Raw genomic sequence first — 16,502 nt, 5'->3', positions numbered from 1 at the left:
AGGGGAGAGGGGCAGAGGGAGAGAGAGAAAGGATATCTCAAGCAGGCTCCATGCTCAGCGCGGAGCCTGGCACAGTGCTCTATCCCACGACCCTGGGATCACAACCCGAGCCAAAATTAAGAGTCAGATGCTCGGGGCGCCTGGGTGGCTTATTTGATTAAGCAGCTGACTTCAGCTCAGGTCATGATCTCACAGTTTGTGAGTTCAAGCCCCACATCAGACTCTGTGCTGATAGCTCAGAGCCTGGAGCCTGCTTCAGAGTCTGTGTCTCCCTCTCTCTCTGCCCCTCCCCAGCTCTGTCTCTCTCTCTCTCTCAAAAATAAACATTAAAAAAAAAAAAAAAGCAAGTCAGATGTTTAACTGATTGAGCCACCAAGGTACCCCTTCCAGTTTTATTGAGTTATAATTGACATACAACATTGTATTGATTTTAGGTATACAATATGATGATTTGATAGATACGTATATTGCAAAATGATACCGCAATGTTTAGTTAAAATCTATCACCTCGTATAATTACAGAATTGTTGTGTATATTTGTGTGTGATGAGAGCTTTTAAGATCTCTTACCAACTTTCAGTTGAGTTACTTGAGTCACTATGCTGTACATTACATCCCAGAACTTATTTGTCATATAACTGAACATTTACACCTTTTGACTCTCTTTATGCGTTTTGCCCACCCTCCACTCCTACCTCTGGTAACCACCAATCTGTACTCTATGAGTTCAATTTTTTTTTTTTTTTAGATTCCACATATCAATGTGATCATGCAGTGTTTATCTTTCTCAATGACTTTATTTGACTTAACGCGCACAAGGTCAATCTATTTCACAAATGGAAGAACTTTCCTTCTTTTTTACGGCTGAATAATATTCCTGGTGTGTGTGTGTGTTTGTGTGTGTGTATCACATTTTCTTTATTCAACACCATTCTATTTTCTGTCTCTATGAATTTGCTTAGGTATACCTCATATAAGTGGAATCATATAATATTTGTCCTTTGTGTCTGGCTTATTATATTTAGCAATGTATACCTTCAAGGTTCATCCATGTTGTAGCAGGTGTTGGAATTGTATTCCTTTTTAAGGCTGAATAATATTCCATTGTATGTATATACCACATTTGGTTTATCCATTCAGCTGTTGATATTTGAGTTGCTTCCACTTTCTGGCTATTGTCAGTAACACTGCTATGAACATGGTGTACAAGTGTCTGTTTGAATCCCTGTTTTAATTTCATCTTTCTTTCTTTCTTTCTTTCTTTCTTTCTTTCTTTCTTTCTTTTCCTTCTTTTTCTTTCTTTCTTTCTTTCTTTCTTTTTTTTTTTCTTTCTTTCTTTTTTTTTTTTTTTTTTTTTTCCTTCCTTCTTTCTCTTCCTTCCTTCCTTAGTCCAGCTTTTTATTGAATATGTTACAAAAAGGTTTAGTCAAATAGACCAAAGCCCATGTTATCAGACTCCTCAGGTTCTTCCCTCCTTGCTTCACTTCTCCTCAGCTGAGGCAGCAGTAGTGGAGGGGGCAGGGTTTCCTGCTGGGGCAGGTCCACCACCCTTTCACTGCAGATGAGGCTTCCATGTTGACGATGGCAAGAGCCTCTGCACACAAGCCTGGTCAGAAAGGTCCAGCACTTACTTTGGCTGCATTAATGAGAACATTCATCTTATCTCTGTAACTGTTACCTCATCATTGTGCAGGATGAGGGGCCAGTAGATGCAGGTGAAAGTGTTGGGCTGGCAGCTGGCGGCCAGGCTATTCACAGGATGAAGTGAGGGCTTTACCCCAACATGGCCTTAGCTTCCTTGGAAGGACCAAGCACCCTAGCAGCAAATGCAGAAACAGGCTCCCTTCTTTCATTTCTTTTGGGTATCTACTCAGAGTGGAGGTGCTGGACCATATACTATTGTTTGATTTTTTTTGAGGAACAATGCTAAGTTTTAAATGGAAGTGCTAATAAGATCTACAAATCTTAAGTGCCCAGATTTTGATTTTTTTTTGAAAGTTTATTTATTTATTTTGAGAGAGGGAGAGGGAGAGAGAGAATCCCAAGCAGGCTCAGCACTATCAGTGCACAGAGCCTGATATGGGGCTCAAACTCAACAAACCTGTGAGATAATGACCTGAGCCGAAATCAAGAATTGGATGCTTAACCAACTGAGCCAGCCAGGCACCCCATTGAATTTTGACACATACATATACTCATGTAATCATCACTCAGATCATTTTCATCACCCAGAAAGTTTCCTCGTGCCCCTTTACAGTTAGTCCTCCCTTCAGTTCTCTAGAGGGGGCTATTCTGATTTCTGTCCCTGTAAATTAATTTTGTGTGTGCTTGAACTTCATACAGAGGGAATCATATGATATGTACTGTGTAGCTTTTGGTATCTTTTCCTCAACATAGTGTTTTTGAGATTCATCCATGTTGCAATAATGTATCAGTAGTTTATTTTTTTAAAGTACTGTATAATGTGTCATTGTATAAATGAATATACCATTTTATCCATTCTCCTACTGGTGAACATTTGTGTTGTTTCCAGATTTTGACTATCATGTAAAAGCTTCTATGAACATTGATTTACACATCTGTGTGTGTGTGTGTGTGTGTGTGTGTGTGTGTGTGTGTGTGTGGTGGGTGTTTTCATTACAGTAAGTACCTAGGGAATGGAATTGCTGGGCCATATATAAAGTGTATATTTTAATTTTATGAGAGACTGCCAAAGTGGTTGTGTAATTGTACTGTCCCACCAGCAATTATGAGATTTCTGATTGCCCTGAATTTTTACTAACATTTGTTACTCTCAGTCTTTTTCATATTAGACATGCTGGTAGATATGTTGTAGTATCTTACTATGACTTTGATTTGCATTGTCCCTATGACTAAGTGAGTTGAACGCTTTTTCATATACTTGTCATTTCTTTTCTGAAAGAAATATTAAGGTTTTTGCTTGTTTTTATTTTTAATTAAAAAAATTTTTTTTTAACGTTTACTTATTTTTGAGACAGAGAGAGACAGAGCATGAACGGGGGAGGGTCAGAGAAAGGGAGACACAGAATCTGAAACAGGCTCCAGGCTCTGAGCTGTCAGCACAGAGCCCGACGCAGGGCTCGAACTCACGGACCGCGAGATCATGACCTGAGCCGAAGTTGGCCGCTCAACCGACTGAGCCACCCAGGCGCCCCAATTTTTAATATTTTTAAAATTTGTATTTTAATGGTTCTGTATTTTTTGAGAGAGAGAGAGAGCCTGAGCGAGCATGGGGCAGAGAGAGAGGGAGACACAGAATCTGAAGCAGGCTCCAGGCCGTGAGCTGTTATGATAGCGTAGAGCCTTACGTGGGGCTTGAACTCATGGACCGCAAAATCATGACCTAAGCTGAAGTCGGATGCTTAACTGACTGATCCACCCAGGTGCCCCTTAACCTGTTCACTGCATTGAAGTCCCTCTGTTGTAAATTCTCAGGTGGTTTTTATGGTCCCTTGTTAGACCCTGACTGATAATCACAGAGCTCAAGTTGATAGTAAAAAAAAAATCTTACATTTACATTTGTTTCAAGATGTGTCATCTTTCTTTTCTTTTAATTCCAGTGTACATGTACAGTGTTAATGTTAATTTCAGGTGTACAATATAGCGATTGGACAATTCCATATATTACTCAGTGCTCAACGAAACAAGTGTAGTCTTGGTGTACCAGGGTGGCTCAGTCGCTTGTGTCTGACTTTGGCTCAGGTCATGATCTTACAGTTTGTGGGTTTGAGCCTGGCATTGGGCTCTCTGCTGTCAGCGTGGAGCCTGCTTTGGATCCTCTGTCCCATTTTCTCTCTGCCCCTCTCCCACTCTCACTGCCTGGCTCTCAAAAATAGACATTTCAAAAATTAAAAGTATTTATTTATTTAGAGAGAGAGCGTTAGTGTCAGCAGGGAGGGTCAGAGAGAGGGAGAGAGAGAATCCCAAGTGGGCTCAGAGCCTGACGTGGGGCTCTGTTTCACAAAAGATCATAACCTGAGCCAAAATCAGGAGTCAGATGCTTAACCAGCTAGGTCACCCAGGCATCCCAAGATAAATGTACTCTTAATACTCTTTACCTATTTCCCTATTCCCCCACCCCCTCCCCTTTGGTCTATCCATTTTGCTCTCTGTTAAGAGTCTGTTTTTTGGTTTCTCTTTTTTTCCCTTTGTTTGTTTTGTTTCTTAAATTCCACGTATGAGTGAAATCATATGATATTTGTCTTTTTCTGACTGACTTATTTCACTTAGCATTATACTTTCTATATCCATCCGTGTTGTTACAAATGGTAAAATTTCATCTTTTTTATGGCTGAGTAATATTTCATTGCATATATGTACCACATCTTCTTTATCCATTGATGGACACTTGGGCTGCTTCCATATCTTGGCTATTGTAAATAATGCTGCCATAAACATAGGGATGCATATCTCTTCAAATTAGTCTTTTTTGTATTCTTTGGGTAAATACCCAGTAGTACAGTTACTGAATCATATGGTAGTTCTATTTTTAATTTTTGGAGGAACCTCCGTAGTGTCTCCTACAGTGGCTGCACCAGTTTTTATTCCCATGAACAGTGCATGAGGGTTCCATTTTCTCTACATCCTCATCAGCACTTGTTTTGTTGTTTCTTGTGTTGTTGATTCTGACAGGTGTGAGGTGATATCTCATTGTGGTTTTGATTTGCATCTCCCTGATGATGAGTGAAGTTAAACATTTTTTCACGTGTTGGTTGGCCACATGTATGTCTTTCTTGGAGAAATGACTGTTCATGTCTTTTGCCCATTTTTTAAATTGGATTATTTCTTTGGTGTTGAGTTGTATAAGTTCTTTATGTATTTTGGATACTAACCCCTTATTGGATATATCATTTGCAAATATCGTCTCCATTTCAGTAGATTGTCTTTTAGTTTTGTTAATTTCCTTTGCTGTCCAGAAGCTTTTTTATTTTGATGTAGTCCCAGTAGTTTCTTTTTACTTTTGTTTTCTTTACCTCAGGAGAAGACTTGTTGTATCTTTTCATATCCCAAATTGAGATAGTAAAGTGTTAGAAGTCCTGTTATAACATGAAGAAATTAACATTTATTGAATGGCCACTGTTCAGATTTTTCGTAGTTTTCCAGTGAAAATTATAGAGGGAAAAATGGAGGCCCAGAGAAGTTAAATAACTTGCTGTAGGTCCCAAGATCACACAGTTAGAAATAGGACAGTGAAATTCCAGTCTTTGATGAAGCTAGAATTCTCTTAGCTTTTAGACAGGAGTGTGAAATGACCTTTAAGCCAGATTTGGCGATGGCTTCCCTTCTTTTAATCCCTAGGTTTGCATTTCATGGGCCTCTGGGCTCTTAAATTATCTTACAGATTGAATATTTTTTTCCTCCATTCTTTATCCAGGAAAAACAAAAAATTACTCATCTTTTATTGTGAAATTTTAAAAATAGCAAAACTCTGATTTACATTTTATGAATTTTGTCTATAGCCTGAAGCTGTAGAAGCAATGATACTTAGTCATATTTTAAACTCAAAGGGTTCAGTGTCTCCTTTCACTCTTTTCCCTTCAGGGGGCATGTGACAGAGGAATAGGCCATACAAATGAGACTTGGCCCAAGATTACTCAGTAATCCACTTGCCCCAGAACTATTCATCATGGTGTATTTCTTTACCCACTTGACATGTGTGCACGAGCACCCACACCCATCTCTAAACTTGGTGATCAGTATGGCCTTTTGTAGGAAATTTAATTCTGGAAGTGGTTAGGCAGAACATGAAAGGCTAAGATCTGACAGTTGAGGGAGCTTAAGGAAAGAAGGAAGGAAACAGAAGTCATCAGAGAATCTCAACTAGGAAGAAGGTCAGTCCCACTCAGAGTGTGGGTTTTTGGAAGGTGAAGAGTATAGTGCTGTTGAACACTTTACCTTCTTTTCCTTTTGGCATATGAAACCATACCCATTCTTTCTGTCACAATTTTACCTTATAAAGTCCATTGACAATCCCTGGTCTTGGGAAGGACTAAGCAGCAATACTTTGTTATTGTGTTCTGACACCATTAACTCGGGGTCACAGGAAACTTCTTTTCCTTCCTGTTATATTATGGACCTATAAGTGTTAGCTTTTGCCTTGATGTATCTCCTAAGATTCTGGAACAGAATGATTACAAATAATTAGAAATCATTTCCATCTTGTTTCCTGCTATTCCCTTTCTTTTATGTTTTTAAAAGGGCATATCTCAAGTATATATTAAAGTGCATTAAAAAATACAAACATCTGTGTACTCACTGGCCAGATTTAACAAATTAAAAAAATGTAGTTATGTATACTTTAGAGATTTTTATTCTTTTTTGAGAAATGAAAGCATTAATGAGCTGAAGTCCCTCCTTTTTAACTTCCCTCCCGCCCCCTTCCTCACAACTATTCTGAGGTTGGTGTGAACTCTTCTCTTTCTTTCATAGAAAAATAATTTTTAATGAATTTTTACCCATATTTTTAATCCTTTGAATTCGAAGGATAGTAACTCATTTTATGGTTTATCATGAATCATTTTCAGTGGCTCAAATAGATTTTTTTGGTCATTGTTGCCTTCTCATTCCTGGACAACAGTATAATGTTTTACCTTGTTATTGCTAGGACCATATTTAACTCTTTTTGGTCCTCTGATCTATCAGATGGGATGTTAACTGTGTTATATATTTTTTTGTTGGTAACATTCCTGAAATATTTCTTAGAAATTCTTTGTATTCACCTTCAGTAACCAGGGAGAGAGAGAGAAATAACAAAAGAATTATTTTATTTTTTTCAGGCCAAGTTACCATTTGAGAAACTGACACTATGAGCCACAAAAAACTGAGAAGCCTATATTCAATGTGTAATAGTAGGACAAATATCTATTAGTTTAAAAACCTGTACATTCTTGGGGCGCCTGGGTGGCGCAGTCGGTTAAGCGTCCGACTTCAGCCAGGTCACGATCTCGCGGTCCGTGAGTTCGAGCCCCGCGTCGGGCTCTGGGCTGATGGCTCAGAGCCTGGAGCCAGTTTCCGATTCTGTGTCTCCCTCTCTCTCTGCCCCTCCCCCGTTCATGCTCTGTCTCTCTCTGTCCCAAAAATAAATAAACGTTGAAAAAAAAAAAAAAAAACCTGTACATTCTTGTGGTCAACAGCATGAAGAATTTAATGCAATACTGCCATAGGCTTATGGTTAAATGTGAGCACGATGCTAAAGGAGAAAATCTAACAATGGCTATTATGTTTGTTTTGTCAAAATATGCTCACCAGCTCAAGAGTTTCCTATTTTGGAGAAGCAGAACTGGTTGATACATCTTCACTATATACGGAAGGATTATGAAGCGTGCAAGGTGAGAGATTGTAATGACAGAGACCATGAGAGGCAGGCTTTGGTTAGATAGCTAACAATTGTGGCTCTTAAATCCCACTAATAACGTATGAATTCCTGTTTCCCCACACTGTGTATATTGGTTAGCTTTTGCTAGGATAATGCTGTTAACAACCTCAGAATTTCAGTGGCTTCTAACAGCAGACATTTAATTATTGCTCATGGGCCTCCAGATTGGCTGTGGGTTGGTTGGGTCTGACTACAGGCTGGGGGTCAGATTCATGTGTGTTCCATGTGTCTTCTCATTTCAAGACCAGGGTAAAGGAGCAGCCGCTCTCTGGGACTTGTTGGTCTCATGGTGAATGGCCAGTGTTCAACACAGCGTAGTATTTAACTTTCTCATCTCTGGATAGGTGAAAAATGGTATTTCATTGAGTTTTATAATTCTCTTATTTTGATGAACTTGATCATCATTTGTATATTTAAAAACGATTTGTATTTCCTTTTTCTCTAAACTATATCTTTGGAAACATACTATACATGTTATATACTTGCTGGCAGACAATAGTATTAACATGCAAAATATATCCTTGAAACTGTCTTATGGCATTTGGAACTTTGTCATGCTTCTAAGCTTATAGTTTCAAAGTTTTACCCGTGGCATTTGTACCTATGGCAATGTACAGAACTAGAAATGGTTAGTACCAGTATGAATCTTAAAAGGGTTCTTTCTTTCCTTTTGTGATACTACTATCCTTTTCTTTTTTCCCTTTTCCTGTTGTTGTTTTTTTTAAGTTTATTTATTTATTTTGAGAGAGAGAGGAGAAACCATTTTGAGAGAGACAGGAGAGGAGGGGAAGAGAGAGAGGGAGAGACAATCCCTTGTAGATTACAGTGCAGAGCCTGACCTGGGGCTCAATCTCATGAACTGTGATATCCTGACCTGAGCTGAAATCAAGAGTCAGATGCTTAATCCACTGAGCTACCTAGGCACTGCCCCTTTTCCTTTTTTGACAACTTTCTCTGTTTCCTGTTTTTGGCATCTCTTCCTTGTTTATTTCTTAAGCATTGGAGATGTTCCTAGGTCCTATCCTTGGCCCCTTTCTCAGCTCATTTCACACACCTCTTCCTGATCTTCAAACTAATTTGATACCTACTAATGCTTCACAAGTATTTCAAATTCAACTCTTCTGTAGCTGAATTTATCTGCTTTCCTCCAAACCTATTCCTTCTCTTGTACCCTGTCTCGGGGCTAGGTACCATCGTTCACTCATCTGTCTGTCAGGCTCCCCTGACCCATTTTTCCTAATATAATATAGATAATCATTAAGTTTTGGTGATCCTTGTTTACTATCTCTTGAAATTGTCCACTTCATTCCCTCTCCATGCCTTAGTTAATTCCCATAATTTTTGTTTAAATTATCACAGGAATTCTTATACCGATCTTGCCTCCTTTCCATCTGTTTTCATCAGTGCTTCCAAAATGACTTTTCTATAGAGCAAATTGAATCAGGTTACCTCCTGTTTAAAACTTACCAAGATTCTCCCATTGCTCTCAACATTTTTAGCCTGGTGTTTGAGGCCCTTCTCTCTCGGACTCTCTTAGTCATCTTGGCTTCTCCTCCACCCGCTGCCAACACAGGATTTGAAACTGTTTACTCCAGAAAGCCTTCTTTGATTCTCTAAGTTAGACTCAGGTGCTCCTATAGCATCCCAAGCTTAGCCTGTCACGGGAGCAAGGAAGAACCTGTGTTTTGCTCATCAGAGAGCCCCTAGCATCTATAATGGTGCTTGGAAATCTTCCTATTCCCCTTAGCTTGCCTAGTAAGATTCTAGACAGGGGTTGACAGACTTTTTCTGTAGGGGCCAGATAGTAAATATTTTGGACTTTGTCGGCCACAGTCTCTTTCATATTCTTCATCTTCTCTCTCTCTCTCTTTTTTTTTATAACCCTTTAAAATAGGAAAATACTCTTAGCTTGAGAGCTGTACAAAAATAGCCCGTTTGGCTCAGATTTGGCCTGTGGGCCATAGTTTGCTGACCCCTGTTCTATAGTAAGTAACCATAAAAGAGTTGAGATTTAAAAAAATTCCAAGTGAACATTATTAGTAATTATTTATATACTAGATTTCTTATATATGCTCCTTGTCCACCTCTACTTTTCTTAAAAACACTTTAGGACACTGGGGCGCCTGGGTGGCTCTGTTGGTTAAGCGTCTGACTTCAGCTCAGGTCATGATCTCACAGTTTGTGGGTTTGAGCCCCGCGTCAGGCTCTGTGCTATTAGCTCAGAGCCTGGAGCCTGCTTTGGATTCATTCTGTGTCTCCCTCTCTCTCTGCCTGTCCCCAACTTGCACTCTTTCTCTCTCAAAAATAAATAAACATTAAAAAAAATTAAAACAAAAAATCCACTTCAGGACACCTAACCATGACTTACAAGTATTTTTCTTCCTCTTCCAGGCTGTTATCAAAGAGCAGCTTCAGGAGACTCAGGGGTTATGTGAATATGCTATCTATGTCCAAGGTAAGACATAGTTCTCTTCTTGCTAGAAAAATGCATTCTTGGCCTAGGTTTCAAAAGAAGAGCAAACAACTTATGAAACACTTTAAATTCAAATGTTCTACAAAGATCTTATTCAGTATTATGTTTTTTGAAATCAGAACATAATTCTTATGCTGGATTTGACCTCAGAAATGACTAGTTCTGTTAGAAAAAATTTGCTGCCGTTCTTTCCCCCTTTTCCAGTGTCTGGCTAATGTTTTCAGAATGGATGTTAGGGTCCCTGCCTCAGGCAGCAGCTTCAAGCCCAGAAGGGCTTTTGGAACTGTCCTTTGTAGTCAGGCTACAGAAGATGATGGAAGCCTTGAGGATTTTTTATAAGGGCGTTAGGATGAAGAGAAGAAGCCTAGAGGTATACAGGATGAGGTGGAAAGTAGATGAAATTCATCAGAAACCAGATACAGGAACCACTGACTCTTTGGTATAAATGAACAGTTTTGTTTACCACTCAGTGGATTGGTAGTCTTCAGATTAATATGTAATTTTATGACATTTGCAGGATACTTGACACATCTAGGACATCATGGCAAGAAAAGTGCTCTTTTATTCCCAGTATTACAGGTGCCAGACTCGCAGTGCCTCATAATACTTAAACACGAAAACTCTTCTGAAAACTCAGGCCTGGGAAAAATTACTGATTCCAATAGGTTGCGTTACTGAAAATCAAGTCTGAAATATTAGTGCATTCTTGGCCAGAATCTTTTTGATTTCACTTGTCCTGTTTGGGTGTACTCTGGAAACTACTAGATGGAAGTCTGAATTATGATAAATAGAGTGTTTGACAGGGAAGACCAGGAATGTTCTTATTATGAAGAATTTGTGGGATAACTTTCAAGGCACCTGACTATCTGCATGGTGGGTACTGGGTAGAGGGGCAGGTAGGTTTGAGATACCTTATTTTTTTTTTTACTTTTAAAAAAAAATTTTTTTTTTAATGTTTATTTATTTTTTGAGACAGAGAGAGACAGAGCATGAATGGGGGAGGGTCAGAGAGAGGGAGACACAGAATCCGAAACAGGCTCCAGGCTCTGGCTGTCAGCACAGAGCCCGACGCGGGGCTCAAACTCACGGACTGCGAGCTCATGACCTGAGCCGAAGTCGGCCGCTCAACCAACTGAGCCACCCAGGCACCCGTGAGATACCTTATTTAAAAAGGTTTTAGATTGTCAGCAACTCTGCTACTTGTTTCAGCCTACCTGAGGTCTGAGCTGATTGTATTAAAGATACAATTATCCAAAGGATTTCTTTGGTATGATTTCTTACTCCTCCTTCTTCAGTTTTTCTGATACCAGACTCTGTTCTTCCTAGAATGTGATGAGTTTTTTCTGTGTTTTCTATCCTTGGCAGCATTAATATTTCGCCTAGAAGGAAATATCCAAGAATCCCTAGAACTCTTTCAGACGTGCGCTGTTCTCAGCCCTCAGTGTGCTGATAACCTCAAGCAGGTGGCCAGATCTTTGTGAGTATTTGTTGCCTCAGAAGTCCTGGGCACTCACAGAGAACGATGTAAAATGCGTTCTCAGTCCGAGCCTGCTTCTGACAGCCTGATCAACCTGATACGTAGAGGGAGAGTGCCTTAGTAGATATATGGGGATCCCCTTTGAAGAGTGGATTAATTTTGAAACTTGAGAAAATAAGTCAACAAGTATAAAGGAGTTGAGTATTTTAAACATTGTATAGTCTAGTTTGATGGGGGGAACACTGATACTGTTTATCATATAAATAGGGACATCTTGTGCCCTCAGTCCCCTAATCTTATTGGCAACCCATGGAATGTTTTTCATGTACTGTTCCAACACTTGGTATAATACTTGACATAGTAAGTTTCAGTAAGTGTTTGTTGAGTGAATGCCCTAATGGTGCCTCCATGCAGGCAACCTCCAAAGTTTTTCTAAGCTGATGGGTACACTGTTTTTCTACTCTGGAGCTGTAAAGTGTCCCATGGGGTTTCTACCCCCACTTTCTTACCTACATTGTCATTCATACTTGCACTTCCTTTGTATAGAGCCCGGTTTGCCTTTGCCTCCCTCCAGAATCAAGGTTGAGGAAAGAGATTTAGTCTTGGAAGGGAAGGGCATGTCCCTATAATAGACAGTGATAATAAATGATGGCAGCTCCTGTTTAACTGGTATATATACCAGTTTGTTTCTTTTTTGTTCTACATGTGTGGTACATTGTGGAAAATAAATTACAGAAGACTTTCACTAAAAGTGGTGTAGAATGAGGCCAAGACCCTGGAATAGCTATCAGTGCAGTCCCTACCAAAAGAGCTTCTGTGACTGATAGAGACCAGCCTCACCGGCCAAAACAGCACAGCCAGCTAATAAGGCAGGGGCTTCCAGATTTCTCTGCTGGATGGAATATGAGTCAAATGGGGGACTAGTGGAGTTAGTCCTGTAAAACTTTTAGTTAACAATTACAGAAAATGTATTTCTCCCATAGATTTCTTTTGGGAAAACATAAAGCTGCCATTGAAGTATATAATGAAGCAGCTAAACTTAACCAGACAGATTGGGTAAGTAGAGAACTTTAAAGTTCTTTGTTATTAGTGACCTGCTGATGGTTCCATTTGTCATATGGCTGTCTTGTTACTGTTAGTGAATTCCTACATGCCCCAAATGTCTTTATTTTATCCTCACACTTGATTGATGATTTAGCTAAGTATAAGATCAAAAACCAAGCCATGTTTCCTCATAACTTAGCAGACATTGCTGCATGGTTTTCTGGCAGTCTGTTACCAGTCTGCTACTTGTTGATTAACTCCACTTTCCTCTCTAGAAGCTTCGAGGATTTTCTCTTTATCATTGGAGTTCTGAAATATCAATAATACTTGTGTAAAAGTGTTACACCCCCCCCCCCGCCCCCATCCCCATCTGTGGACACTAAGTTGGCTTTCACTCTGAAGATCCTTGCCCTGTTTTGGGTCAGGGACATTTTCTTTGAGTAGTTCTTTGATTTTCTTCTCCTCCATTGTCTCTTTGTTAGGGATTGTAACTGCAACAGAAATTTTGATTGAACATTGGCTTTGCCAATTAGGGGTTTATTTTTTGTCATGAAACATATACCAGGTAAGTAGTTGCCAACATTGACTGGGTGGTCCAAGGACGTCAAAGCTGAGGTTTTTTCTTCATGGTCATAAGACGTCTACTGCAGCTCCAACATCACGTCATCATTCCAGGCAGAGAGAAAAAACAAGCAACGAAGAGAAAAAGATATAGCCTGTATTAGGAAAGCACAGCTTTCCCAAAAATCCCCAAAAGACTGCCACTTGTGTCATATCAACTATCCCCCTTTTAAGGAAGACTGGGAAATGTAGTTTTTTCGTTGGACACATTGACACTCTGAACAAAATTAGGGTCTGTTAGTAACAAAAATGAGGAGAGTGGGTATTAACGAGTGGCATCTGCCACACTGTTTTCCACTGTATTAAAGGTGTTCTGTACTTGTTCTCTGTGTCTCTTCACTTGCATCTCACATAGTCCCGCTTTTTGTCATTTTGCTGTACATTCAGAGACATTTCCTGAATCCTGTTCTCCAGATCATTTTTGTTGTTAGCTATTCACATTCTGTTATTATCTTATCCATTCAGTTATTTTTTATGTCAGTAATTATATTTTTAATTTCTAAGAACTTTGTCTTTTGTCTTCTTGCAATAGCCTCTCCATGTCTCTGACTCTTGAAGTTTTGTTCTGCTTTCCAGAATTACCTTTTGCTTCCTCTCTTTATTTTGGTTCTTCTTTCTTGTGCTGTTGGTTTTTTCCCCAATAGTGATGATTCTTGGAAAGAAATATGTATGTGTGAAGGATTAGATTGATTCGTACGGAGAGTTAGCATAGATTTCCTCTGCAGTTCTTATGACACCATTATTTTCAAAAAATTCCAGTTTCTTGGTCACTTCCATAGGTCTGAAGACAAATGCCACCAAGTATTTTATAGCTAAAGGCCAAAGTGAAGCTGCAGATGAAGGATAATTCATTTACTCCTTCATTTAGTCATTCTTTCAACACACAAATGTTTGCGACGTGCCAGGCACTGGGCTGGGTCTCAGAGACGCAAAGGTAGATTGGTGGGTTATGGAACAATCAGCTAGAATAGGAAATACAGGAAGGAAGAGAGGAGGATGATAACCAAACAGAGCTAAATCCTGTCTTTAACATTGTAGACTTGATGAGTTTTTGCTTCCGGTAGGGCATCTAAATGGAGACATGTCCAGTGCATGGCTGGATATAGAAGTCTGAAGCTCCAGTGTTCTGGGCTAGAGATGTACATTTTAGAGTCAAGAGTGTAAAGGTAATGACTACAAGCATGAAATTGGATGAGATCACTCTTCGGAGAGCTGAGGGCGGAACCCAGGGAAAAGTGTTGAAGGGCTGAGCTGAAGAGGAAAAGAACCGATAGAGGAAGATCGGGACGAAGTGAAACGAGAGCTCAGAGTCACACAGGAGGAATGGAGAGTATCTGCGAATCCTTCCAGTTGGTTGAAAGAGCTCATTTGGTATTACTGACCACTTGGGATGACCATTCCATTGGCACCAGTAGAGGTAGTCATGCCCCGAGCTGCTCCTCTGTGTCCTACTTGCTATGTGAGTTCCTGTGGCCCTACTTTATACCACAGTCCAGCTGCAACAGGGGGATAATAGTTCCTCCTGCTGTTACCTCCTTTGACTTCTGGAACAGCTTTGTTAAGTAGGGAGAATTCAGCCAATTGGGCTGAGGGAGGTGAGAAGCTGAGGCTTTGGCTAGATGGAGTGACTTGTTCAAGGGGGCACAGTGAGGTGGTGGCAGAACCAGAGCTAGAATTCAGGCCTGGACTCTGAGATTCCTCGCTTTAGGCCTATCATTTTTCCACTGTACCAGCTGCCTTTTGCAGGATGTCTGCTGGATTCCCTCATTCTGTGAAACACATGATTTAACTCTTATTTGTTCTGTTTTCCTTCTCAAATTTCCTTTGTTGTCGGTTTAAGGCCTTTTGCTGCTGCCTTCTCAAGTAATATCTATGGCAAATGATTTTCTACTTTCGTTTAAGTTCATTTTACTTATTTTGAGAGAGAGCATGGGAGGGGCAGAGAGAGAGAGGGAGAGAGAGAGAATCCCAGCAGGCTCTGTACAGCCCCGGTGGGGGGCTCGAACTCTTGAACCACAAGATAATGATCTGAGCCAAAATCAAGAGTCAGATGCTTAACCAACTGAGCACCCAGGCACCCTGAAAATTATTTTAAAGAGTTGGGGGTTAGTTAGCTTTCAGGACATTTAAAAGACAAGCACAGTTGCATTTCTTCTTTTTCTAGCTCTGTGTGTACACTGTTACGTGATAAAGGGGAAAGTACGCAAGTTTTGTAGGCAAGCCTGAGTTCGGTTCCCAGTGCTTTGCCGTGTGTGGACGTTGTTTGGATTGTGATTTAAGGGAAAAAATTGTGTGTTTGTGAGACATTTATGGGTTTTATGTTTATTAAACATAAATCAGTATCTGATATGAGCAGTTATTATTTTCCAAGTATGATAGTGGTACTGTGGGTAGTCAAAAAAAACCCACAAACAACCTTATCCTTTAGAGATACATATTGAGGGGCTCCTAGGTGGCTCTGTCAGTTAAGCATCTGACTCTTGGTTTCAGCACAGGTCATGATCTCACAGTTCATGAGTTCGAGCCCTGTGTCAGGCTCTGTGCTGATAGTGCAGAGCCTGCTTGGTATTCTGTTTCTCCCTCTCTCTTCCTCTCTGCCCCTTCCCTGCTTGCTCGCTCACTTTCTCTCTCTCAAAAGAAATAAAATTAAAAAGAAAAAAAAGAAATACATACTGAAAGGTTGTAGATGAAATGTTATGCTATCTGATATTTTATAAACTAGTGGGGTAGATGGGAGAATGGGTTGGATGGTTGTTGGGACAGAATGAGGAGTCCATGGTGATTCTATGTTTTGTTTTTTAATTTTTTTTAATGTTTTATTTTATTTTTGAGAGAGAGACCTAAAAAAAGAAAGAAAAATCCTAGTGCTGACACCTCCTGGCTTAAGTTAGGCAAACTATTTAACCTCTCTGAGCTTCAATTTTCTTATCTCTCAAATCAGAATCGTTACACCTGTATTTCAGATTTGCTGGGAAAATTATAGTAATGCATATATGAAAACCATCTGGCATAGAGCCTGATGTGAAGTAGGTACTCAATCAGTTTTCCCTATCTTGTTGTTATTTTAAGAGACTTGGAACCTATTAAACCATTTGTCTCTGAGCTCTGGGGTCCATGGTTCTTCAGACAGGGATGCTTCTGGGCCTGGATGTGCTTCCGCATCTCTCCACTACTAACAGGAAGGTCCTCACCTTTGCTTTCTCCTTTCTCTCAAGCTACTGTAAATAAAGGGGGATTCAGCATAAGGGAACTTCAGCGATTTTATGAAACTCAAGGTCAGGGAAAAACAGGCTTGTCTTACAGTGAACTAGAACTGGAAAACTTTTAGTGACCAAGGTGGCTACTCTGCATTTCTGCTTCATTTTCTCTTTCTGTAGATCAGCAGTTGGCAGACTGTTTCTGTAAAAGGCCTAGTGAATATTTTAAGCTTTGTGGCTTCATATAGTCTCTTTTGAACTACTTAACCCTGAAGTTGTAGTGTGAAAGTTCTG

General features: G+C 39.9%; 1 protein-coding gene across 2 annotated transcripts in view; it reads left to right on the top strand.

The window, feature by feature from the left end:
• BBS4 (Bardet-Biedl syndrome 4) overlaps positions 1–16,502 on the top strand; it is a 54,515-nt gene that overhangs the window by 25,375 nt on the left and 12,638 nt on the right. For both annotated transcript variants that reach the window (XM_030317766.1, XM_030317765.2), the window contains exons 3-6: positions 7,270–7,349; positions 9,788–9,851; positions 11,235–11,346; positions 12,330–12,402. In XM_030317766.1, the coding sequence (XP_030173626.1) occupies positions 7,270–7,349; positions 9,788–9,851; positions 11,235–11,346; positions 12,330–12,402 (329 nt within the window). The remainder of the gene's footprint in view (positions 1–7,269; positions 7,350–9,787; positions 9,852–11,234; positions 11,347–12,329; positions 12,403–16,502) is intronic.

The sequence above is a fragment of the Lynx canadensis genome, chromosome B3 (genome assembly GCF_007474595.2).
Source record: "Lynx canadensis isolate LIC74 chromosome B3, mLynCan4.pri.v2, whole genome shotgun sequence".
In the NCBI taxonomy this organism is placed as follows: domain Eukaryota; kingdom Metazoa; phylum Chordata; class Mammalia; order Carnivora; family Felidae; genus Lynx; species Lynx canadensis.
Note: the sequence above shows the minus strand (reverse complement) of the source record. Positions and strands in the feature narration are given on the sequence as shown.